General features: G+C 54.0%; 1 protein-coding gene across 2 annotated transcripts in view; it reads left to right on the forward strand.

The window, feature by feature from the left end:
- LOC147110188 (retroviral integration site protein Fli-1 homolog) overlaps positions 1–25278 on the forward strand; it is a 184540-nt gene that overhangs the window by 112019 nt on the left and 47243 nt on the right. For both annotated transcript variants that reach the window (XM_086004115.1, XM_086004116.1), the window contains exons 2-3: positions 19026–19231; positions 22467–22618. In XM_086004115.1, the coding sequence (XP_085860241.1) occupies positions 19026–19231; positions 22467–22618 (358 nt within the window). The remainder of the gene's footprint in view (positions 1–19025; positions 19232–22466; positions 22619–25278) is intronic.

Below are 25278 nucleotides of genomic sequence, written 5' to 3' on the forward strand. Positions count from 1 at the left end.
TGTGGAACCCATACCCGAGTGAGAGTCAGTTTGTGTGGAACCCGCACCCCAGTTAGAGTCAGTGTCTGTGGAACCCGCACTCCAGTGAGAGTTCGTGACAGTAGAACGTGTACCCCAGTGATCGTAAGTGTCTGTGGAACCCGTACCCCAGTGAGAGTCAGTGTGCGTGGAACCTGTACCCCAATGAGAGTCTGTGTGTGACCCGTACCCCAGTAAGAGTCAGTGTGTGTGGAACTTGCACCCCAGTGATGGTCAGTGTGTGTGGAACCCGCACCCCAGTGAGAGTCAGTGTCTGTGGGACCCGTACCCCAGTGAGAGTCAGTGTCGGTGGAACCCGTACCCCAGTGAGAATCAGTGTCTGTGAAACAGTAATCCATTGCGAGACAGATTTTGTGACCCCTACCCCAGTGAGATTGTCTTTGAATCGCGTACCCCAGTGAAATCTCAGTGCCTATGGAACCGGTAACACAGTGAGAGCCAGTGTTTGTTGGACTAGTATACTAGTGAGAGTCAGTGTCTGTGGAACCCGTACCCCAGTGAGAGTCACTGTGCGTGGAACCCGTACCCCAGTGAAAGTCAGTGTCAGTGGGACCCGTACCCCAGTGAGAGGCAGTGTCTGTGGGACCCATACTCCAGTGAGAGTCAGTTTGTGTGAAACCCGTACCTCAGTGAGAGTAAGTGTATCTGAACAACATACCCCAGTGAGAGTCAGTGTGTTTGGAACCCGTACCCCAGTGAGTGTCAGTGTGTCTGGACAACATACCCCAGTGAGAGTCAGTGTGTGTGGAACCTGTACCCCAGTGACAGTCATTATGTGGATCCCGTACCCCAGTGAGTCAGTGTGTGTGGAAGCCGTACCCCAGTGAGAGTCAGTGTCTGTGGAACCGGACCCCAGTGAGTGTCAGTGTCTGTGGGACCCGTACCCCAGTGAGAGTCAGTGTCTGTGGGACCCGTACCACAGTGAGAGTCAGTGTGTGTGGAAGCCGTACCCCAGTGAGAGTCAGTATGTGTGGACCCCGTACCCCAGTTTGAGTCAGTGTCTGTGGAACCCGTACCCCAGTGAGATTCAGTGTGTGTGGAACCCGTACCCCAGTGAGAATCAGTGTGTGTGTAATCCATACCCCAGTGAGAGTCAGTGTGTGTGGAACCCGTACCCCAGTGAGTGTCACTGCGTGTGGGACCCGCACCTCAGTGAGAGTTAGTGCGTGTGCAACCCGTACCCCAGTGAGAGTCAGTGTGTGTGGAACCCATACCCCAGTGGGAGTCAGTGTGTGTGGAACCCGTACCCCAGTGAGAGTCAGTGTGTGTGGAACCCGTACCCCACTGAGACTCAGTGTGTGTGGAAACCGTACCCCAGTGAGAGTCCGTGTGTGCGGAACCCGTACCCAAGTGAGAGTCAGTGTGTGTGGGACCCGTACCCCAGTGAGTGTCAGTGTGTGTGGAACCCTACCCCAGTGAGAGTCAGTGTGTGTGGATCCCGTACACCAGTGAGAGTCAGTGTGTGTGGAACCCGTACCCCAGTGAGAGTGAGTGTGTGTGGAACCCGTACCCCAGTGAGAGTGAGTGTGTGTGGAACCCGCACCCCAGTGAGAGTCAGTGTGTGTGGAACCCGTACCCCAGTGAGAGTCAGTGTGTGTGGAACCCGTACCCCAGTGAGAGTCAGTGGGTGTGGAACACGTACCCCAGTGAGAGTCAATGTGTGTGGAACCCGTACCCCAGTGAGAGTCAGTGTGTGTGGAACCAGTACCCCAGTGAGAGTCAGTGTGTATGGAACCCAAATCCCAGTGAGAGTTAGTGTCTGTTGAACCCGTACCACAGTGAGAGTCAGAGTGTGTGGAACCCATACCCAAGTGAGAGTCAATGTCTGTGGAACCCGTTCCCCAGTGAGAGTCAGTGTGTGTTGAACCCGTACCCCAGTGAGAGTCAGTGTGTGTGGTACCTGTAACACAGTGAGAATCCGTTTCTGTCGACCCCGTACCCCAGTGGGAGCTTTTGTCTTTTAAACCTGCACCCCAGTGAGAGTCAGTGTGTGTGGAACCCGTATCCGAGTGAGAGTCAGTGTGTGTGGAACCCGTACCCCAGTGCGAGTCAGCGTGTGTAGAACCCGTACCCCAGTGACAACAGTGTGTGTGGAACCCGTACCCCAGTGAGAGTCAGTGTGTGTGGATCCCGTACCCCAGTGAGAGTCCGTGTCTGTGGAATCCAGGTCCCAGTGAGAGTCAGTGTGTGTGGAACAGAACCCCAGTGAGAGTCAGTGTTCGTGGAACACGTACCCCAGTGAGAGTCAGTGTGTGTGGGACCCGCACCCCAGTGAGAGTCAGTGTGTGTGGGACCCGTACCCCAGTGAGTGTCATTATCTGTGGGACCAGTTCGTCAGCGAGAGTGAGTGTCTGTGGAACCCATACCCCAGTGAGAGTCAGCGAGTGTGGGACGCCTGACCCACTGAGAGTCAATGTGTGTGGAACACGTACCCCAGTCAGTCAGTGTGTCTGGAACCCGTACCGCAGTGAGAGTCAGTGTGTATGGCACACGTACCCCAGTGAGAGTCAGTGTGTGTGGAACCAGTACCGCAGTGAGAGTCAGTGTGTGTGGAACCCGTACGCCAGTGAGAGTCAGTGTGTTTGGAACCCGGACTGCAGTGAGAGTGAGTGTGTGTGGAACCCGTATCGCAGTGAGAGTCAGTGTGTGTGGATGGATCCCGTACCCCAGTTAGAGTCAGGGTTTTTGGAACCCACACGCCAGTGAGAGTCAGTGTGTGTGGAATCCGTACCCCAGTGAGAGTCAGTGTGTGTGGAATTCGTACCCCAGTGAGAGTCAGTGTGTGTGGAACCCGTACCCCAGTGAGAGTCAGTGCGTGTGGAACCAGTACCCCAGTGAGAGTTAGTGTGTGTGGAACGTTTACCCCAGTAAGAGTAAGTGTATGTGGAACCCGAACCCCAGTGAGATTCGGTGCCTGTGGAACCCGTACCCCAGTGTGTGTCAGGGTGTGTGGAACCCGTAACCCAGTGAAAGTCAGTATGTGTGGACCCCGTACCCCAGTGAGTGTCAGTGTCTGTGGGACCCGCACCCCAGTGAGAGTCAGTGTGTGTGGAACCCGTACCCCAGTGAGAGTCAGTGTGTGTGGAACACGTACCCCAGTGTGAGTCAGTGTGTGGAACCCGTACCCCAGTGAGAGACAGTGTGTGTGGATCCCGCACCCCAGTGAGAGTCAGTGTGTGTGGAACCCGTACTTCAGTGAGAGTCAGTGTGTGTGGAACAGTACTCCAGTGAGAGTCACTATATGTGGGATCCGTACCCCAGTGAGAGTCAGTTTTTGTGGAACCCGTACCCCAGTGAGAGTCAGTGTGTGTGGAACCCGTACCCCAGTGAGAGTCAGTGTGTGTGGAAACCTAACCCCAGTGAGGGTCAGTGTGTGGAACACATACCCCAGTGAGAGTCATTGTGTGGTACCCATACCCCAGCGAGAGTCAGTGTCTGTGGAACCCATACCCCAGTGAGAGTCAGTTTGTGTGGAACACGCACCCCAGTTAGAGTCAGTGTCTGTGGAACCCGCACTCCAGTGAGAGTTGGTGACTGTAGAACGTGTACCCCAGTGATAATAAGTTTCTGTGGGACCCGTACGCCAGTGAGAGTCAGTGTCGGTGGAACCCGTACCCCAGTGAGAATCAGTGTCTGTGAAACAGTAATCCATTGCGAGACAGTTTTTGTGACCCCTACCCCAGTGAGATTGTCTTTGAATCGTGTACCCCAGTGAAATCTCAGTGCCTATGGAACCGGTAACACAGTGAGAGCCAGTGTTTGTTGCACTAGTACACCAGTGAGAGTTAGTGTCTGTGGAACCCGTACCCCAGGGAGAGTCACTGTGCGTGGAACCCGTACCCCAGTGAGTGTCAGTGTCTGTGGGACCCGTACCCCAGTGAGAGTCAGTGTGTGTGGAACCCGTACCCCAGTGAGAGTCAGTGTGTGTGGAACCTGTACCCCAGTGAGAGTCAGTGAGTGTGGAACCCGTACCCCAGTGAGAGTCAGTGTCTGTGGGACCCGTACCCCAGTGAGAGTCAGTGTCTGTGGGACCCGTACCCCAGTGAGAGTCTGTGTGTGTGGAACCCGTACCCCAGTGAGAGTCAGTGTGTGTGGAACCCGTACCCCAGTGAGAGTCAGTGTCTGTGGGACCCGTACCCCAGTGAGAGTCAGTGTCTGTGGGACCCGTACCCCAGTGAGAGTCAGTGTGTATGGAATCCGTACCCCAGTGAGAGTCAGTGTGTGTGGAACCCGTACCCCAGCGAGAGTCAGTGTGTGTGGAACCCGTACCCCAGTGAGAGTCAGTGTGTGTGGAACCCGTACCCCAGTGAGAGTCAGTGTGTGTGGAACCCGTACCCCAGCGAGAGTCAGTGTGTGTGGAACCCGTACCCCAGTGAGAGTCAGTGTGTGTGGAACACGCACCCCAGTGAGAGTCAGTGTGTGTGGAACCCGTACCCCAGTGAGAGTCAGTGTGTGTGGAACCCGTACCCCAGTGAGAGTCAGTGTGTGTGGAACACGTACCCCACTGAGAGTCAGTGTGTGTGGAACCTGTAACACAGTGAGAATCCGTTTCTGTCGACCCCGTACCCCAGTGGGAGCTTTTGTCATTTGAACCTGCACCCCAGTGAGAGTCAATGTGTGTGGAACCCGTATCCGAGTGAGAGTCAGTGTGTGTGGAACCCGTACCCCAGTGAGAGTCAGTGTGTGTGGAACCCGTACCCCAGTGCGAGTCAGCGTGTGTAGAACCCGTACCCCAGTGAGAACAGTGTGTGTGGAACCCGTACACCAGTGAGAGTCAGTGTGTGTGGATCCCGTACCCCAGTGAGAGTCCGTGTCTGTGGAACCCGTACCCCATTGAGAGTCAGTGTGTGTCGAACAGAACCCCAGTGAGAGTCAGTGTTTGTGGAACACGTACCCCAGTGAGAGTCAGTGTGTGTGGAACACGCACCCCAGTTAGAGTCAGTGTCTGTGGAACCCGCACTCCAGTGAGAGTTGGTGACTGTAGAACGTGTACCCCAGTGATAATAAGTTTCTGTGGGACCCGTACGCCAGTGAGAGTCAGTGTCGGTGGAACCCGTACCCCAGTGAGAATCAGTGTCTGTGAAACAGTAATCCATTGCGAGACAGTTTTTGTGACCCCTACCCCAGTGAGATTGTCTTTGAATCGTGTACCCCAGTGAAATCTCAGTGCCTATGGAACCGGTAACACAGTGAGAGCCAGTGTTTGTTGCACTAGTACACCAGTGAGAGTTAGTGTCTGTGGAACCCGTACCCCAGGGAGAGTCACTGTGCGTGGAACCCGTACCCCAGTGAGTGTCAGTGTCTGTGGGACCCGTACCCCAGTGAGAGTCAGTGTGTGTGGAACCCGTACCCCAGTGAGAGTCAGTGTGTGTGGAACCTGTACCCCAGTGAGAGTCAGTGAGTGTGGAACCCGTACCCCAGTGAGAGTCAGTGTCTGTGGGACCCGTACCCCAGTGAGAGTCAGTGTCTGTGGGACCCGTACCCCAGTGAGAGTCAGTGTGTGTGGAACCCGTACCCCAGTGAGAGTCAGTGTGTGTGGAACCCGTACCCCAGTGAGAGTCAGTGTCTGTGGGACCCGTACCCCAGTGAGAGTCAGTGTCTGTGGGACCCGTACCCCAGTGAGAGTCAGTGTGTATGGAATCCGTACCCCAGTGAGAGTCAGTGTGTGTGGAACCCGTACCCCAGCGAGAGTCAGTGTGTGTGGAACCCGTACCCCAGTGAGAGTCAGTGTGTGTGGAACCCGTACCCCAGTGAGAGTCAGTGTGTGTGGAACCCGTACCCCAGCGAGAGTCAGTGTGTGTGGAACCCGTACCCCAGTGAGAGTCAGTGTGTGTGGAACACGCACCCCAGTGAGAGTCAGTGTGTGTGGAACCCGTACCCCAGTGAGAGTCAGTGTGTGTGGAACCCGTACCCCAGTGAGAGTCAGTGTGTGTGGAACACGTACCCCACTGAGAGTCAGTGTGTGTGGAACCTGTAACACAGTGAGAATCCGTTTCTGTCGACCCCGTACCCCAGTGGGAGCTTTTGTCATTTGAACCTGCACCCCAGTGAGAGTCAATGTGTGTGGAACCCGTATCCGAGTGAGAGTCAGTGTGTGTGGAACCCGTACCCCAGTGAGAGTCAGTGTGTGTGGAACCCGTACCCCAGTGCGAGTCAGCGTGTGTAGAACCCGTACCCCAGTGAGAACAGTGTGTGTGGAACCCATACACCAGTGAGAGTCAGTGTGTGTGGATCCCGTACCCCAGTGAGAGTCCGTGTCTGTGGAACCCGTACCCCAGTGAGAGTCAGTGTGTGTCGAACAGAACCCCAGTGAGAGTCAGTGTTTGTGGAACACGTACCCCAGTGAGAGTCAGTGTGTGTGGGACCCGTACCCCAGTGAGAGTCAGTGTGTGTGGGACCCGTACCCCAGTGAGAGTCATTATCTGTGGGACCAGTTCATCAGCGAGAGTTAGTGTCTGTGTAACCCATACCCCAGTGAGAGTCAGCGAGAGTGGGATGCCTGACCCACTGAGAGTCAATGTGTGTGGAACACGTACCCCAGTGAGAGTCAGTGTGTGTGGAACCCGTACCGCAGTGAGAGTCAGTGTGTATGGCACACGTACCCCAGTGAGAGTCAGTGTGTGTGGAACCAGTACCGCAGTGAGAGTCAGTGTGTGTGGAACCCGTACCCCAGTGAGAGTCAGTGTGTTTGGAACCCGTACGACAGTGAGAGTGAGTGTATGTGGAACTCGTATCGCAGTGAGAGTCAGTGTGTGTGGATGGATCCCGTACCCCAGTGAGAGTCAGGGTTTTTGGAACCCGCACGCCAGTGAGAGTCAGTATGTGTGGAATCCGTACCCCAGTGAGAGTCAGTGTGTGTGGAATTCGTACCCCAGTGAGAGTCAGTGTGTGTGGAACCCGTACCTCAGTGAGAATCAGTGTGTGTGGAACCCGTACCCCAGTGAGAGTCAGTGCGTGTGGAACCAGTACCCCAGTGAGAGTTAGTGTGTGTGGAACACTTACCTCAGTAAGAGTCAGTGTATGTGGAACCCGAACCCCAGTGAGATTCGGTGCCTGTGGAACCCGTACCCCAGTGAGAGTCAATATGTGTGGACCCCGTACCCCAGTGAGAGTCAGTGTGTGTGGAACCCGTACCCCAGTGAGAGTCAGTGTGTGTGGAAACCTAACCCCAGTGAGGGTCAGTGTGTGGAACACATACCCCAGTGAGAGTCATTGTGTTGTACCCATACCCCAGCGAGAGTCAGTGTCTGTGGAACCAATACCCCAGTGAGAGTCAGTTTGTGTGGAACACGCACCCCAGTTAGAGTCAGTGTCTGTGGAACCCGCACTCCAGTGAGAGTTGGTGACTGTAGAACGTGTACCCCAGTGATAATAAGTGTCTTTGGGACCCGTACGCCAGTGAGAGTCAGTGTCAGTGGAACCCGTACCCCAGTGAGAATCAGTGTCTGTGAAACAGTAATCCATTGCGAGACAGTTTTTGTGACCCCTACCCCAGTGAGATTGTCTTTGAATCGTGTACCCCAGTGAAATCTCAGTGCCTATGGAACCGGTAACACAGTGAGAGCCAGTGTTTGTTGCACTAGTACACCAGTGAGAGTTAGTGTCTGTGGAACCCGTACCCCAGGGAGAGTCACTGTGCGTGGAACCCGTACCCCAGTGAGTGTCAGTGTCTGTGGGACCCGTACCCCAGTGAGAGTCAGTGTGTGTGGAACCCGTACCCCAGTGAGAGTCAGTGTGTGTGGAACCTGTACCCCAGTGAGAGTCAGTGAGTGTGGAACCCGTACCCCAGTGAGAGTCAGTGTCTGTGGGACCCGTACCCCAGTGAGAGTCAGTGTCTGTGGGACCCGTACCCCAGTGAGAGTCAGTGTGTGTGGAACCCGTACCCCAGTGAGAGTCAGTGTGTGTGGAACCCGTACCCCAGTGAGAGTCAGTGTCTGTGGGACCCGTACCCCAGTGAGTGTCAGTGTCTGTGGGACCCGTACCCCAGTGAGAGTCAGTGTGTATGGAATCCGTACCCCAGTGAGAGTCAGTGTGTGTGGAACCCATACCCCAGCGAGAGTCAGTGTGTGTGGAACCCGTACCCCAGTGAGAGTCAGTGTGTGTGGAACCCGTACCCCAGTGAGAGTCAGTGTGTGTGGAACCCGTACCCCAGCAAGAGTCAGTGTGTGTGGAACCCGTACCCCAGTGAGAGTCAGTGTGTGTGGAACACGCACCCCAGTGAGAGTCAGTGTGTGTGGAACCCGTACCCCAGTGAGAGTCAGTGTGTGTGGAACCCGTACCCCAGTGAGAGTCAGTGTGTGTGGAACACGTACCCCACTGAGAGTCAGTGTGTGTGGAACCTGTAACACAGTGAGAATCCGTTTCTGTCGACCCCGTACCCCAGTGGGAGCTTTTGTCATTTGAACCTGCACCCCAGTGAGAGTCAATGTGTGTGGAACCCGTATCCGAGTGATCGTCAGTGTGTGTTGAACCCGTACCCCAGTGAGAGTCAGTGTGTGTGGAACCCGTACCCCAGTGCGAGTCAGCGTGTGTAGAACCCGTACCCCAGTGAGAACAGTGTGTGTGGAACCCGTACACCAGTGAGAGTCAGTGTGTGTGGATCCCGTACCCCAGTGAGAGTCCGTGTCTGTGGAACCCGTACCCCAGTGAGAGTCAGTGTGTGTCGAACAGAACCCCAGTGAGAGTCAGTGTTTGTGGAACACGTACCCCAGTGAGAGTCAGTGTGTGTGGGACCGTACCCCAGTGAGAGTCAGTGTGTGTGGGACCCGTACCCCAGTGAGAGTCATTATCTGTGGGACCAGTTCATCAGCGAGAGTTAGTGTCTGTGTAACCCATACCCCAGTGAGAGTCAGCGAGAGTGGGATGCCTGACCCACTGAGAGTCAATGTGTGTGGAACACGTACCCCAGTGAGAGTCAGTGTGTGTGGAACCCGTACCGCAGTGAGAGTCAGTGTGTATGGCACACGTACCCCAGTGAGAGTCAGTGTGTGTGGAACCAGTACCGCAGTGAGAGTCAGTGTGTGTGGAACCCGTACCCCAGTGAGAGTCAGTGTGTTTGGAACCCGTACGACAGTGAGAGTGAGTGTGTGTGGAACTCGTATCGCAGTGAGAGTCAGTGTGTGTGGATGGATCCCGTACCCCAGTGAGAGTCAGGGTTTTTGGAACCCGCACGCCAGTGAGAGTCAGTATGTGTGGAATCCGTACCCCAGTGAGAGTCAGTGTGTGTGGAATTCGTACCCCAGTGAGAGTCAGTGTGTGTGGAACCCGTACCTCAGTGAGAATCAGTGTGTGTGGAACCCGTACCCCAGTGAGAGTCAGTGCGTGTGGAACCAGTACCCCAGTGAGAGTTAGTGTGTGTGGAACACTTACCTCAGTAAGCGTCAGTGTATGTGGAACCCGAACCCCAGTGAGATTCGGTGCCTGTGGAACCCGTACCCCAGTGAGAGTCAGTATGTGTGGACCCCGTACCCCAGTGAGAGTCAGTGTGTGTGGAACCCGTACCCCAGTGAAAGTCAGTATGTGTGGACCCCGTACCCCAGTGAGTGTCAGTGTCTGTGGGACCCGTACCCCAGTGAGAGTCAGTATGTGAGGAACCCCTACCCCAGTGAGAGTCAGTGTGTTTGGAACACGTACCCCAGTGAGAGTCAGTGTGTGTGGGACCCGTACCCCAGTGAGAGTCAGTGTGTGTGGAACCCGTATCCCAGTGACAGTCAGCGTGTGTGAGACTCATACCCTAGTGAGAATCAGTGTGTGTGGAACCTGTACCCCAGTGAGAGTCAGTGTGTGACCCGTACCCCAGTAAGAGTCAGTGTGTGCGGAACCTGCACTCCAGTGATGGTAAGTTTGTGTGGAACCCGCAGCCCAGTGAGAGGCAATGTATGTAGAACCCGTACCCCAGTGAGAGTCAGTGTCTGAGGAACCACACCCCAGTGAGAGTCAGTATGTTTGGAAAGTGTACCACAGTGAGCTTCAGTGTGTGTGGAACTGTACTGCAGTGAGAGTCAGAATAGGTGCGATCCGTACCCTAGGCAGAGTCAGTGTCTGTGGGACCTGTACCCCAGTGAGACTCAGTGTCTGTGGAAACCATACCCCAGTGAGATTCAGTGTCTGTGAAACTGTACTCCATTGCGAGACAGTTTTTGTGACCCCTTCCCCAGTGAGAGTCAGTTTCTTTGAATCGCGTACCCCAGTGAAATTCAGTGCCTATGGAAACGGTAACATAGTGACAGCCAATTTGTGTGGGACTAGTATACCAGTGAGAGTCAGTGTCTGTGGAACCCGTACCCCAGTGAGAGACACTGTGTGTGGAACCCGTACCCCAGTGAGAGTCAGTGTCTGTGGGACCCGTACAACAGTGAGAGTCAGTATGTGTGTACCCCAAACCCCAGTCAGAGTCAGTGTCTGTGGGACACGTACCCCAGTGAGAGTCAGTGTTTGTGGAACCTGTATCCCAGTGAGAGCCAGTGTGTGTGGAACACATACCCCAGTGAGAGTCAGTGTGTGTAGAACCCGTACCCCAGTGAGAGTAATTGTGTGTGGACAACATACATCAGTGAGAGTCAGTGTGTGTGGAACCCGTACCCCAGTGAGTGTCAGTGTGTCTGGCAACATACCCCAGTGAGAGTCAGTGTGTGTGTAACCCGTACCCCAGTGAGAGTCATTGTGTGCTACCCGTACCCCAGTTAGAGTCAGTGTGTGTGGAAGCCGTACCCCAGTGAGAGTCAGTGTGTGTGGAACCCGTACCCCAGTGAGGGTCTGTGTGTGTGGAACCCGTACCCGAGTGAGAGTCAGTGTGTGTGGAACCCATACCCCAGTGAGATTCAGTGTGTGTGGAACACGTACCCCAGTGAGAGTCAGTGTGTGTGTAACCCGTACTCCAGTGAGAGTCAGTGTGTGTGGAACCCGTACCCCAGTGAGTGTCACTGTGTATGGGACCCGTACCTCAGTGAGAGTCAGTGTGTGTGGAACCCGTACCCCAGTGAGAGTCAGTGTGTGTGGAACCCGTGCCCCAGTGGGAGTCAGTGTGTGTGGAACCCGTACCCCAGTGAGAGTCACTGTGTGTGGAACCCGTAACCCAGTGAGAGTCAGTGTGTGTGGAACCCATACCCCAGTGAGAGTCAGTGTGTGTGTGGATGCCGCACCCCAGTGAGAGTCAGTGTGTGTTGAACCAGTACCCCAGTGAGTGTCAGTGTGTGTGGAACCCGTACCCCAGTGAGAGTCTGTGCATGTGGAACACGTACCCCAGTGAGAGTCAGTGTGTGTGGAACCCGTACCCCAGTGAGAGTCAGTGTGTGTGGGACTCGTACCCCAGTGAGAGTCAGTGTGTGTGGAAACCGTACCCCAGTGAGAGTCAGTGTGTGTGGAACCCGTACCCCAGTGAGAGTCAGTTTGTGTGGAACCCGTACCCCAGTGAGAGTCAGTGTGTGTGGAACCCGTACCCCAGTGAGAGTCAGTGAGTGTGGGACCCGTATCCCAGTGAAAGTCAGTGTGTGTGTAATCCGTACCCCAGTGAGTTTCAGTGTGTGTGGAACCCGCACCCCAGTGAGCGTCAGTGTGTGTGGAGCCCGTACCCCAGTGAGAGTCAGTGTGTTTCGAACCCGTACCCCAGTGAGAGTCAGTGTGTTTTGAACCCGTACACCAGTGAGAGTCAGTGTGTGTGGAACCCGTACCCGAGTGAGAGTCAGTTTGTGTGGAAACCGTACCCCAGTGAGAGTCAGTGTGTGTGGAATCCGTACCCCAGTGAGAGTCAGTGTGTGTGGAACACGTACCCCAGTGACAGTCAGTGTGTTTTGAACCCGTACCCCAGTGACAGTCAGTGTGTGTGGAACCCGTACCTGAGTGAGAGTCAGTGTGTGTGGAACTGTACTCCAGTGAGAGTCACTATATGTGGGATCCGTACCCCAGTGAGAGTCAGTGTTTGTGGAACCCGTACCCGAGTAAGAGTCAGTGTGTGTGGAACCCGTACCCCAGTGAGAGTCAGTGTGTGTGGAACCCGTACCCCAGTGAGAGTCAGTGTGTTTTGAACCCGTACCCCAGTGAGAGTCAGTGTGTGTGGAACCCATACCCCAGTGAGAGTCAGTGTGTGTGGAACCCGTACCACAGTGAGAGTCAGTGTGTGTGGAACCCGTACCCCAGTGAGAGTCAGTGTGTGTGGAACCCGTACCCCAGTGAGAGTAAGTGTGTATGGAACACGTACCCCAGTGAGAGTCAGTGTGTGTGGAACCCGTACCCCAGCGAGAGTCAGTGTGTGTGGGACCCGTACCCCAATGAGAGTCATTGTGTGTGGAACCCGTACACCAGTGAGAGTGAGTGTGTGTGGAAACTGCACCACAGTGAGAGTGTGTGTGTGTAGAACCCGTACCCCAGTGAGAGTCAGTGTGTGTGGAACCCGTACCCCAGTGCGAGTCAGTGTGTGTGGAACACGTACCCCAGTGAGAGTCAGTGTGTGTTGGACCCGTAACCCAGTGAGAGTCAGTGTGTGTGGAACCAGTACCCCAGTGAGAGTCAGTGTGTGTGGAACACAAATCACAGTGAGAGTTAGTGCCTGTTGAACCCGTACCACAGTGAGAGTCAGTGTGTGTGGAACCCGTACACCAGTGAGAGTCAATGTCTTTGGAGCCCGTTCCCCAGTGAGAGTCAGTGTGTGTTGAACCCGTACCCCAGTGAGAGTCAGTGTGTGTGGAACCTGTAACACAGTGAGAATCCGTTTCTGTCGACTCCGTACCCCAGTGGGAATTTTTGTCTATTGAACCTGTACCCCAGTGAGAGTCAGTGTGTGTGGAACCCGTATCCGAGTGAAAGTCAGTGTGTGTGGAACCCAAATCCAAGTGAGAGTTAGTGTCTATTGAACCCGTACCACAGTGAGAGTCAGTGTGTGAAGAACCCGTACCCCAGTAAGAGTCAGTGTGAGTGGGACCCGTACCCCAGTGAGAGTCAGTGTGTGTGGGACCCGTACCCCAGTGAGAGTCATTATCTGTGGTACCTGTTCGTCAACGAGAGTGAGTGTCTGTGGAACCCGTACCCCAGTGAGAGTCAGTGTGTCTGGAACCCGTACCGCAGTGAGAGTCAGTGTGTATAGCACCCGTAACTCAGTGAGAGTCAGTGTGTGTGGAACCAGTACCGTAGTGAGAGTCAGTGTGTGTGGAACACCTACCCCAGTGAGAATCAGTGTGTTTGGAACCCGTACTGCAGTGAGAGTGAATGTGTGTGGAACCCGTATCGCAGTGAGAGTCAATGTGTGTGGATGGATCCCGTACCCCAGTGAGAGTCAGAGTTTTTGGAACCCGCACACCAGTGAGAGTCAGTGTGTGTGGTATCCGTACCCCAGTGAGAGTTATTGTGTGTGGAACTCGTACCCGAGTGAGAGTCAGTGTATGTGGATCCCGTACCCCAGTGAGAGCCAGTGCGTGTGTAACCAGCACCCCAGTGAGAGTCTGTGTGTGTGGAACACTTACCCCAGTAAGAGTCAGTGTATGTGGAACCCGTACCCCAGTGAGATTCGGTGTCTGTGGAACCCGTACCCCAGTGTGAGTCAGTGTGTGTGGAACCCGTACCCCAGTGAAAGTCAGTATGTGTGGACCCCGTACCCCAGTGAGAGTCAGTGTCTGTGGGACACGTACCCCAGTGAGAGTCAGTGTGTGTGGAACCCGTACCCCTGTGAGAGTCAGTGTGTGTGGAACACGTACCCCAGTGAGAGTCAGTGTGTGTGGGACTCGTACCCTAGTGAGAATCAGTGTGTGTGGAACCCGTACCCCACTGAGAGTCAGTGTGCGTGGAACACCAACCCCAGTGAGAGTCAGTGTGTGGAACACGTACCCCAGTGAGAGTCATTGAGTGGAACCCGTACCCCAGTGAGAGTCAGTGTGTGTGGAACCCGTACCCCAGTGAGATTCAGTGTGTGTGGAACCCGTACCCCAGTGAGAATCAGTGTGTGTGTAATCCGTACCCCAGTGAGAATCAGTGTGTGTGGAACCCGTACCCCAGTGAGTGTCACTGCGTGTGGGACCCGCACCTCAGTGAGAGTTAGTGTGTGTGGAACGCGTACCCCAGTGAGAGTCAGTGTGTGTGGAACCCATACCCCAGTGGGAGTCAGTGTGTGTGGAATTCGTACCCCAGTGAGAGTCAGTGTGTGTGGAACCCGTACCTCAGTGAGAGTCAGTGTGTGTGGAGCCCGTACCCCAATGAGAGTCAGTGCGTGTGGAACCAGTACCCCAGTGAGAGTTAGAGTGTGTGGAACACTTACCCCAGTAAGAGTCAGTGTGTGTGTGGAACCCGCACCCCAGTGAGATTCGGTGTGTGTGGAACCAGTACCCCAGTGAGTGTCAGTGTGTGTGGAACCCGTACCCCAGTGAGACTCAGTGTGTGTGGAAACCGTACCCCAGTGAGAGTCAGTGTGTGTGGGAACCCGTACCCCAGTAAGTGTCAGTGTGTGTGGAACCCTACCCCAGTGAGAGTCAGTGTGTGTGGATCCTGTGCACCAGTGAGAGTCAGTGTGTGTGGAACCCGCATCCCAGTGAGAGTCAGTGTGTATGGAACCCGTACCCCAGTGAGAGTCAGTGTGTGTGGAACCCGTACCCCAATGGGAGTCAGTGTGTGTGGAACCCGTCCCCCAGTGAGAGTGAGTGTGTGTGGAACCCGCACCCCAGTGAGAGTCAGTGTGTGTGGAACCCTTACCCCAGTGAGAATCAGTGTGTGTGGAACCCGTACCCCAGTGAGAGTCAGTGGGTGTGGAACACGTACCCCAGTGAGAGTCAGTGTGTGTGGAACCTGTAACACAGTGAGAATACGTTTCTGTCGACCCCGTACCCCAGTGGGAGTTTTTGTCTTTTGAAACTGCACCCCAGTGAGAGTCAGTGTGTGTGGAACCCGTATCCGAGTGAGAGTCAGTGTGTGTGGATCCCGTACCCCAGTGCGAGTCAGCGTGTGTAGAACCCGTACCCCAGTGAGAACAGTGTGTGTGGAACCCGTACCACAGTGAGAGTCAGTGTGTCTGGATCCCGTACCCCAGTGAGAGTCCGTGTCTGTGGAACCCGTACCCCAGTGAGAGTCAGTGTGTGTGGGACCCGTACCCCAGTGAGAGTCAGTGTGTGTGGGACCCGTACCCCAGTGAGAGTCATTATCTGTTGGACCAGTTCGTCAGCGAGAGTGAGTGTCTGTGGAACCCATACCCCAGTGAGAGTCAGCGAGTGTGGGATGCCTGACCCACTGAGAGTCATTGTGTGTGGAACACGTACCCCAGTGAGAGTCAGTGTGTGTGGAACCCGTACCGCAGTGAGAGTCAGTGTGTATGGCACACGTACCCCAGTGAGAGTCAGTGTGTGTGGAACCAGTACCGCATTGAGAGTCAGTGTGTGTGGAACCCGTACCCCAGTGAGAGTCAGTGTGTTTGGAACCCGTACTACAGTGAGAGTGAGTGTGTGTGGAACCCGTATCGCAGTGAGAGTCAGTGTGTGTGGATGTATCCCGTACCCCAGTGAGAGTCAGGGTTTTTGGAACCCGCACGCCAGTGAGAGTCAGTGTGTGTGGAATCCGTACCCCAGTGAGAGTCAGTGTGTGTGGAATTCGTACCCCAGTGAGAGTCAGTGTGTGTGGAACCCGTACCTCAGTGAGAGTCAGTGTGTGTGGAGCCCGTACCCCAATGAGAGTCAGTGCGTGTGGAACCAGTACCCCAGTGAGAGTTAGAGTGTGTGGAACACTTACCCCAGTAAGAGTCAGTGTATGTGGAACCCGAACCCCAGTGAGATTCGGTGCCTGTGGAACCTGTACCCCAGTGTGATTCAGTGTGTGTGGAACCCGTACCCCAGTGAGAGTCATTGTGTGTGGAACCCGTACCCCAGTGAGAGTCAGTGTGTGTGGAACACGTACCCCAGTGAGAGTCAGTGTGTGTGGGACCCGTACCCCAGTGAGAGTCAGTGTGTGTGGACCCCATACCCCAGTGAGAATCAGTGTGTGTGGAACCCGTATCCCAGTGACAGTCAGCGTGTGTGAGACTCGTACCCTAGTGAGAATCAGTGTGTGTGGAACCCGTACCCCAGTGAGAGTCAGTGTGTGTGGAACCCCAACCCCAGTGAGAGTCAGTGTCTGTGGAACTAGCACTCCAGTGAGAGTTGGTGACTGTGGAACGTGTACCCCAGTGACAGTAAGTGCCTGTGGAACCCGTACCCCAATGAGAGTCAGTGTGCGTGGAACCTGTACCCCAGTGAGCGTCAGTGTGTGACCCGTACACCGGTAAGAGTCAGTGTGTGCGGAACCTGCACCCCAGTGATGGTAAGTGTGTGTGGAACCCTTACCCCAGTGAGAGTCAGTGTCTGAGGAACCACACCCCAGTGAGAGTCAGTATGTTTGGAAAGTGTACCACAGTGAGCTTCAGTGTGTGTGGAACTGTACTCCAGTGAGAGTCAGAATAGGTGCGATCCGTACCCTCGGCAGAGTCAGAGTCTGTGGGACCTGTACCCCAGTGAGATTCAGTGTCTGTGAAACTGTACTCCATTACGAGACAGTTATTGTGACCCCTCCCCCAGTGAGAGTCAGTTTCTTTGAATCGCGTACCCCAGTGAAATTCAGTGCCGATGGAAACGGTAACAGAGTGAGAGCCAGTTTTTGTGGGCTAGTATACCAGTGAGAGTCAGTGTCAGTGGAACCCGTACCCCAGTGAGAGACACTGTGTGTGGAACCCGTACCCCAGTGAGAGTCAGTGTCAGTGGAACCCGTACCCCAGTGAGAGACACTGTGTGTGGAACCCGTACCCCAGTGAGAGTCAGTGTCTGTGGGACCCGTACCACAGTGAGAGTCAGTATGTGTGTACCCCGTACCCCAGTCAGAGTCAGTGTCTGTGGGACACGTACCCCAGTGAGAGTCAGTGTGTGTGGAACCTGTACCCCAGTGAGAGTCAGTGTGTGTGGAACACGTACCCCAGTGAGAGTCAGTGTGTCTGGACAACATGCACCAGTGAGAGTCAGTGTGTGTGGAACCCGTACCCCAGTGAGTGTCAGTGTGTCTGGACAACATACCCCAGTGAGAGTCAGTGTGTGTGTAACCCGTACCCCAGTGAGAGTCATTGTGTGCTACCCGTACCCCAGTGAGGGTCTGTGTGTGTGGAACCCGTACCCCAGTGAGGGTCTGTGTGTGTGGAACCCGTACCCCAGTGAGGGTCTGTGTGTGTGGAACCCGTACCCCAGTGAGGGTCTGTGTGTGTGGAACCCGTACCCCAGTGAGGGTCTGTGTGTGTGGAACCCGTACCCCAGTGAGAGTCAGTGTGTGTGCAACCCGTACCCCAGTGAGAGTCAGTGTGTGTGCAACCCGTACCCCAGTGAGAGTCAGTGTGTGTGGAACCCGTACCCCAGTGTGTGTCACTGTGTATGGGACCCGTACCTCAGTGAGAGTCAGTGTGTGTGGAACCCGTACCCCAGTGAGAGTCAGTGTGTGTGGAACCCGTGCCCCAGTGGGAGTCAGTGTGTGTGGAACCCGCACCCCAGTTAGTGTCAGTGTCTGTGGAACCAGCACTCTAATGAGAGTTGGTGACTGTGGAACGTTTACCCCAGTGACAGTAAGTGTCTGTGGAACCCGTACCCCAGTGAGAGTCAGTGTGCGTGGAACCTGTACCCCAGTGAGAGTCAGTGTGTGACCCGTACCCCAGTAAGAGTCAGTGTGTGTGGAACCGGCACCCCAGTGATGGTCAGTGTGTTTGGAACCCGCACCCCAGTGAGAGGCAATGTATGTAAAACCCGTACTCCAGTGAGAGTCAGTGTCTGAGGAACCACACCCCAGTGAGAGTCAGTATGTTTGGAAAGTGTACCACAGTGAGCTTCAGTGTGTGTGGAACTGTACCCAGTGAGAGTCAGTATATGTGCGATCCGTACCCTAGGCAGAGTCAGTGTCTGTGGGACCCGTACCCCAGTGAGAGTCAGTGTCTGTGGAACCCGTACCCCAGTGAGATTCAGTGTCTATGAAACTGTACTCCATTGCGAGACAGTTTTTGTGACCCCTACCCCAGTGAGAGTCAGTTTCTTTGAATCGCGTACCCCAGTGAAATTCAGTGCCTATGGAAACGGTAACATAGTGAGAGCCAGTTTTTGTGGGACTAGTATACCAGTGAGAGTCAGTGTCTGTGGGACCCGTACCCCAGTGAGAGTCAGTGTCTGTGGGACCCGTACCCCAGTGAGAGTCAGTGTGTGTGGAACCCGTACCCCAGTGAGAGTCAGTGTGTGTGGACCCCGTACCCCAGTCAGAGTCAGTGTCTGTGGGACCCGTACCCCAGTGAGAGTCAGTGTGTGTGGAACCTGTACCCCAGTGAGAGTCAGTGTGTGTGGAACACGTACCCCAGTGAGAGTCAGTGTGTGTGGAACCCGTACCCCAGTGAGAGTCAGTGTGTGTGGAACCCGTACCGCAGTGAGTGTCAGTGTGTCTGGACAACATACCCCAGTGAGAGTCAGTGTGTGTGGAACCCGTACCCCAGTGAGAGTCATTGTGTGGAACCCGTACCCCAGTGAGAGTCAGTGTGTGTGGAATCCATACCCCAGTGAGGGTCCGTGTGTGTGGAACCCGTACCCCAGTGAGATTCAGTGTGTGTGGAACCCGTACCCCAGTGAGAGTCAGTGTGTGTGTAACCCGTACCCCAGTGAGAGTCAGTGTGTGTGGAACCCGTACCCCAGTGAGTGTCACTGTGTATGGGACCCGTACCCCAGTGAGAGTCAGTGTGTGTGGACCCCGTACCCCAGTGAGAGTCAGTGTGTGTGGAACCCGTACCTCAGTGAGTGTTAGTGTGTGTGGAACCCGTACCCCAGTGAGAGTCAGTGTGTGTGGAACCCGTACCCCAGTGGAAGTCAGTGTGTGTGGAATCCGTACCCCAGTGAGAGTCAGTGTGTGTGGATGTATCCCGTACCCCAGTGAGAGTCAGTGTGTGTGGAACCCGTACCCCAGTGAAAGTCAGTGTGTGTAGTTATTGCCACTGCTCCTGACCATTTTTTCCCTCTCTGTTTCCATTCCAGATCCATGAAGCTCTCTCTGTTGTGAGTGAGGATAACGCACTCTACGAATCCTCCTTCGCAGCCTCACACCTGATGAAGTCTGAGATCGTGTCCGGTGATTACATTCAGGCCGGGAAAGGGAGTCCGGAGGTGGGAGAACAGGACTGGGCCAGGCAAACGAGCCGAGTGACAGTGAAGCAGGAGGGTGAACAGGTGAACGGTACAAGGTACGGCACAGAAGATCTGGTCCCAGCAGGCGACACAGCTGGGCCATCGTCCTCTCTGTCAGTCCATCACCGATCTCACTCTCGGGTCAGTCAGTGTCCTTCTCCATAACCGGTGACATTGATCAACAGACAACACTGAAAGGTCATTCAACCTCACAGTCACCACACTCCTTAAATCAACCCCACTTACCCACCTTATTCCCGTATCCCTAATCTGACTTACCCACCTTCTCTCCATATCCCCAATCCCACCTACCCACCTTCTCTCCATATCCCCAATCCCACTTACCCACCTTCTCTCCATATCCCCAACGCCACCTACCCACCTTCTCCCCATATCCCCAATCCCACCCACCCACCTTCTCTCCAATCCCTCAATCCCACCTGCCCACCTTCTCTCCAATCCCTCAATCCCACCTACCCACCTTCTCTCCAATCCCTCAACGCCACCCACCCACCTTCTCCCCATATCCCCAATCCCACCTACCCACCTTCTCTCCATATCCCCAATCCCACCTACCCACCTTCTCTCCATATCCCCAATCCCACTTACCCACCTTCTCTCCATATCCCCAACGCCACCTACCCACCTTCTCCCCATATCCCCAATCCCACCTACCCACCTTCTCTCCATATCCCCAATCCCACCTACCCACCTTCTCTCCAATCCCTCAATCCCACCCACCCATCTTCTCTCCATATCCCCAACCCCACGCACCCAACTTCTCCCCCAATCCCTCAAGCCCACCAACCCACCTTCTCCCCATATCTCTCAATCCCACCTACCCATCTTCTCTCCATATCCCCAATTCCAACTACCCACCTTACCCCCATATCCTCAACCCCACCCTCCCACCTTCTCCCCATATCCCTCAACCCCACCCTCCCACCTTCTCCCCATACCCTTCAACCCCAACTACCCACCTTCTCCACATATCCCTCAACCCCACCCTCCCACCTTCTCCCCATACCCTTCAACCCCTCCTACCCACCTTCTCCCCAATCCCTCAATCCCAGTTAATGCAGAGGACGGTAACAAAATACAGGAAGACATTAATAAACTTGCAGAATGGACGTGTAAATGGCAAGTTAATTTCATTATAGATAAGTGCGAGGTGGAACATTTTGGTCGGAAGAATAAGGAAGCCAAATACTCCTTGGAAAATAAAATGGGGTTCAGGAATAGAGGGATCTGGGGGTACAGATACAAACATCATTAAAAGTAGCGATGCAGGTTAATAAGGCCATAAAAAAACAAGCACTGGGGTTCATTTCTACAGGGATAGAATTGAAAAGCAGAGAAGTTATGTTAAACTTGTTTCGAACCTTGGTTAGACCTCACTTGGAGACCAGAACTGTGCACATTGCTCCAAGTGTGGTCTAACCAAGGTATATAGAGAGTAAAACTGTGCACGGTGCTCCAAGTGTGGTCTAACCAAGGTATATAGAGACCAGAACTGTGCACGGTGCTCCAAGTGTGGTCTAACCAAGATATATGGAGACCAGAACTGTGCACAGTGCTCCAAGTGTGGTCTAACCAAGGTATATGGAGACCAGAACTGTGCACAGTGCTCCAAGTGTGGTCTAACCAAGGTATGGAGACCAGAACTGTGCACAGTGCTCCAAGTGTGGTCTAACCAAGGTATATGGAGACCAGAACTGTGCACAGTGCTCCAAGTATGGTCTAACCAAGGTATATGGAGACTAGAACTGTGCACAGTGCTCCAAGTGTGGTCTAACCAAGGTATACGGAGACCAGAACTGTACACCATGCTCCAAGTGTGGTCTAACCAAGGTATCTGGAGAGCAGAACTGTGCACATTGCTCCAAGTGTGGTCTAACCAAGGTATACGGAGACCAGAACTGTGCACATTGCTCCAAGTATGGTCTAACCAATGTATATAGAGAGCAGAACTGTGCACATTGCTCCAAGTTTGGTCTAACCAAGGTATATAGAGAGCAGAACTGTGCACAGTGCTCCAAGTGTCTCCATATACATTGGTTAGACCACACTTGGAGCACTGTGCACAGTTCTGGTCTCTTTATACCTTGGTTAGACCACACTTGGAGCACTGTGCACAGTTCTGGTCTCCGTATACTTTGGTTAGACCACACTTGGAGCACTGTGTACAGTTCTGGTCTCTATATACCTTGGTTAGACCGCACTTGGAGCATTGTGCACAGTTCTGGTCTCCATATACCTTGGTTAGACCACACTTGGGGCACTGTGCACAGTTCTGGTCTCCATATACCTTGGTTAGACCACACTTGGAGCACTGTGCACAGTTCTGGTCTCCATATACCTTGGTTAGACCACACTTGGAGCACTGTGCATGGTTCTGCTCTCTATATACCTTGGTTAGACCACACTTGGAGCACTGTGTACAGTTTTGGTCTCTATATACCTTGGTTATACCGCACTTGGAGCATTGTGCACAGTTCTGGTCTCTATAAACCTTGGTTAGACCACACCTGGAGCATTGTGCACAGTTCTAGTCTCTATATACCTTGGTTAGACCGCACTTGGAGCATTGTGCACAGTTCTGGTCTCCATATACCTCGGTTAGACCACACTTGGAGCACTGTGCACAGTTCTGGTCTCCGTATACCTTGGTTAGACCACACTTGGAGCACTGTGCACAGTTCTGGTCTCTATATACCTTGGTTAGACCACACTTGGAGCACTGTGCACAGTTCTGGTCTCTATATACCTTGGTTAGACCACACCTGGAGCATTGTGCACAGTTCTAGTCTCTATATACCTTGGTTGGATCGCACTTGGAGCATTGTGCACAGTTCCGGTCTCCATATACCATGGTTAGACCGCACTTGGAGCACTGTTCACAGTACTGGTCCCCATATTATAAAAAGGATATAGAGGCACTAGAGAGGGTGCATAATAGATTTAAAAGAATGAGTGTATACCTATCAGGAAAGGATGAACAGGCTGGGGCTCTTTTCTCTTGAAATAAGAAGGCTGAGAGGTGACCTGATAGAGGGCTTTAAAATTATGAAAGGGTTTGACATGACACATAGAGTGTGTTTCCACTTGTGGGGAAGAGCAAATTAGGGGCCATAAATATAAGATAGTCGCCAATATATCCAATAGGGAATTCAGGAGCGAAAGAGCAGATTTACCCTGAACTCAACTCAGCTCAGACTCCAGTTCAAGGGTCACTGGCTACTCACGGAACCAATCATTCAACTTGGCATGATCTTCCTTTTCATCCCACAGAGAGTCTCCCGTAGACTGCAGTGTTGTCAGACGGATCAAGATGCTGAGTGGGACTGAGACCAGTCAAGCCCCATACCCGCCTGGGTACAGTGAGCAGAGGGACAGCCCGCCAAACAGCACGAACAACGAGAAACGGGTTATCGTACCGGCAGGTGAGGCGGCATCGATAGACTCTGGAGACAGGGGTTAAGGCACACTCAGACTGTGCCACACTCAGACTGTGACACACTCACACTCAGACTGTGACAGGGGCACACCCACTGTGACAGGGGCACACTCACTGACAGAGGCACACTCACTGTGACAGGTGCCACACTCAGACTGTGACAGGTGACACATTCACTGTGACAGGGACACACTCACTGCGACAGGGACATACTCACTGACAGGGGCACACTCATTGACAGGGGCACACTCACTGTGACAGGTGACACACTCAGACTGTGACAGGTGACACATTCACTGTGACAGGGACACACTCACTGTGACAGGGACATACTCACTGACAGGGGGACACTCATTGACAGGGGCACACTCACTGTGACAGGTGACACACTCAGACTGTGACAGGTGACACATTCACTGTGACAGGGACACACTCACTGTGACAGGGACATACTCACTGACAGGGGCACACTCATTGACAGGGGCACACTCACTGTGACAGGTGACACACTCACACTGTGAAAGGGGCACACTCACTGTGACATATGACACACTCAGACTGTGACTGGTGACACTCTCCCTGACAGCGGCACACTCACTGACAGGGGCACACTCACTGACAGGGGCACACTCACTGACAGGGGCACACTCAGACTGTGACAGGAGCACACTCAGACTGTGACAGGGGCACACTCACTGACAGGGGCACACTCACTGTGACAGGTGACACACACACTGATGGGGCACACTCACTGACAGGGGCACACTCACTGTGACAGGGAGACACTCACTGTGACAGGTGACACACTCACTGTGACGGGGCACACTCACTGTGACAGGGACACACTCACTGTGACACACTCATTGTGACGGGGCACACTCGGACTGTGACAGGGAGGCACTCACTGTTACACACTCACTGTAATGGGGCACACTCAGACTGTGACAGGGACACACTCACTGTGACAGGGGCACACTCACTGTGACAGGTGACACACAGACTGTGACAGGGACACACTCACTGTGACAGGGACACACTCACTGTGACAGGTGACACACTCACTGTGACAGGGGCACACTCACTGTGACAGGGACACACTCACTGTGACACACTCATTGTGACAGGGGCACACTTGGACTGTGACAGGGAGACACTCACTGTGACACACTCACTGTGACAGGGGCACACTGAGACTGTGACAGGGACACACTCACTGTGACAGGGGCACACTCACTGTGACAGGTGACACACTCAGACTGTGACAGTGGCACTCTCACTGTGACAGGGACACACTCAATGTGACAGGTGACACACTCAGACTGTGACAGGGGCACACTCACTGTGACAGGGACACACTCACTGTGACACACTCACTGTGACAGGGGCACACTCACTAACAGGGGCACACTCACTGTGACAGGTGAAATACTCACTGTGATGGGGCACACTCTCTGTGAAAGGTGACACACTCACTGTGACAGGGGCACACTCACTGTGACACACTCACTGTGACAGGGGCACACTCACTAACAGGGGCACACTCACTGTGACAGGTGAAATACTCACTGTGATGGGGCACACTCTCTGTGAAAGGTGACACACTCACTGTGACAGGGGCACACTCACTGTGACAGGGACACACTCAGACTGTGACGGGGCACACTCACTGTGAAAGGTGACACACTCACTGTGACAGAGGCACAATCACTGTGACGGGGCACACCCACTGTGACAGGGACACACTCGCTGTGACAGGGACACACTCAGACTGTGACAGGGGCACACTCGCTGTGACAGGTGACACACTCACTGTGACAGGGACACACTCACTGTGACAGGGACACACTCAGACTGTGACAGGGCCACACTCACTGTGACAGGTGACACACTCACTGTGACAGGGACACACTCAGACTGTGATGGGGCACACTCACTATGACAGGGACACACTCACTGTGACAGGGGCACACTCACTGTGACAGGTAACACACTCAGACTGTGACAGGGACACACTCACTGTGACGGGGCACACTCAAACTGTGACAGGTGACACACTCACTGTGACAGGGGCACACTCAGACTGTGACAGGTGACAGACTCAGACTGTGAGAGGGGCACACTCACTGTGAGAGGGGCACACTCACTGTGAGAGGTGACACACTCACTGTGACAGGGGCACACTCACTGTGACAGGTGACAGACCCACTGTGACAGGGGCTCACTCACTGTGGCGGGCACACTCACTGTGACAGGTGGCACACTCAGACTGTGATAGGGACACACTCAATGTGACAGGTGACACACTCAGACTGTGACAGGGACACACTCACTGTGACAGGGACACAATCACTGTGACAGGTGACACACTCACTGTGACAGGTGGCACACTCACTGTGACAGGGACACAATCACTGTGACAGGTGACACACTCACTGTGACAGGTGGCACACTCACTGTGACAGGGACACACTCACTGTGACAGGGACACACTCACTGTGACAGGTGACACACTCACTGTGACAGGTGGCACACTCACTGTGACAGGTGACACACTCAGACTGTGACAGGGAGATTCTCACTGTGACAGGGACACAATCACTGTGACAGGTGACACACCCACTGTGACAGGGGCACACTCACTGTGAC

Source organism: Somniosus microcephalus, chromosome 12, assembly GCF_052327205.1.
Source record: "Somniosus microcephalus isolate GS21.2 chromosome 12, FLI_Smic_1.0, whole genome shotgun sequence".
Taxonomy (NCBI): Eukaryota; Metazoa; Chordata; class Chondrichthyes; order Squaliformes; family Somniosidae; genus Somniosus; species Somniosus microcephalus.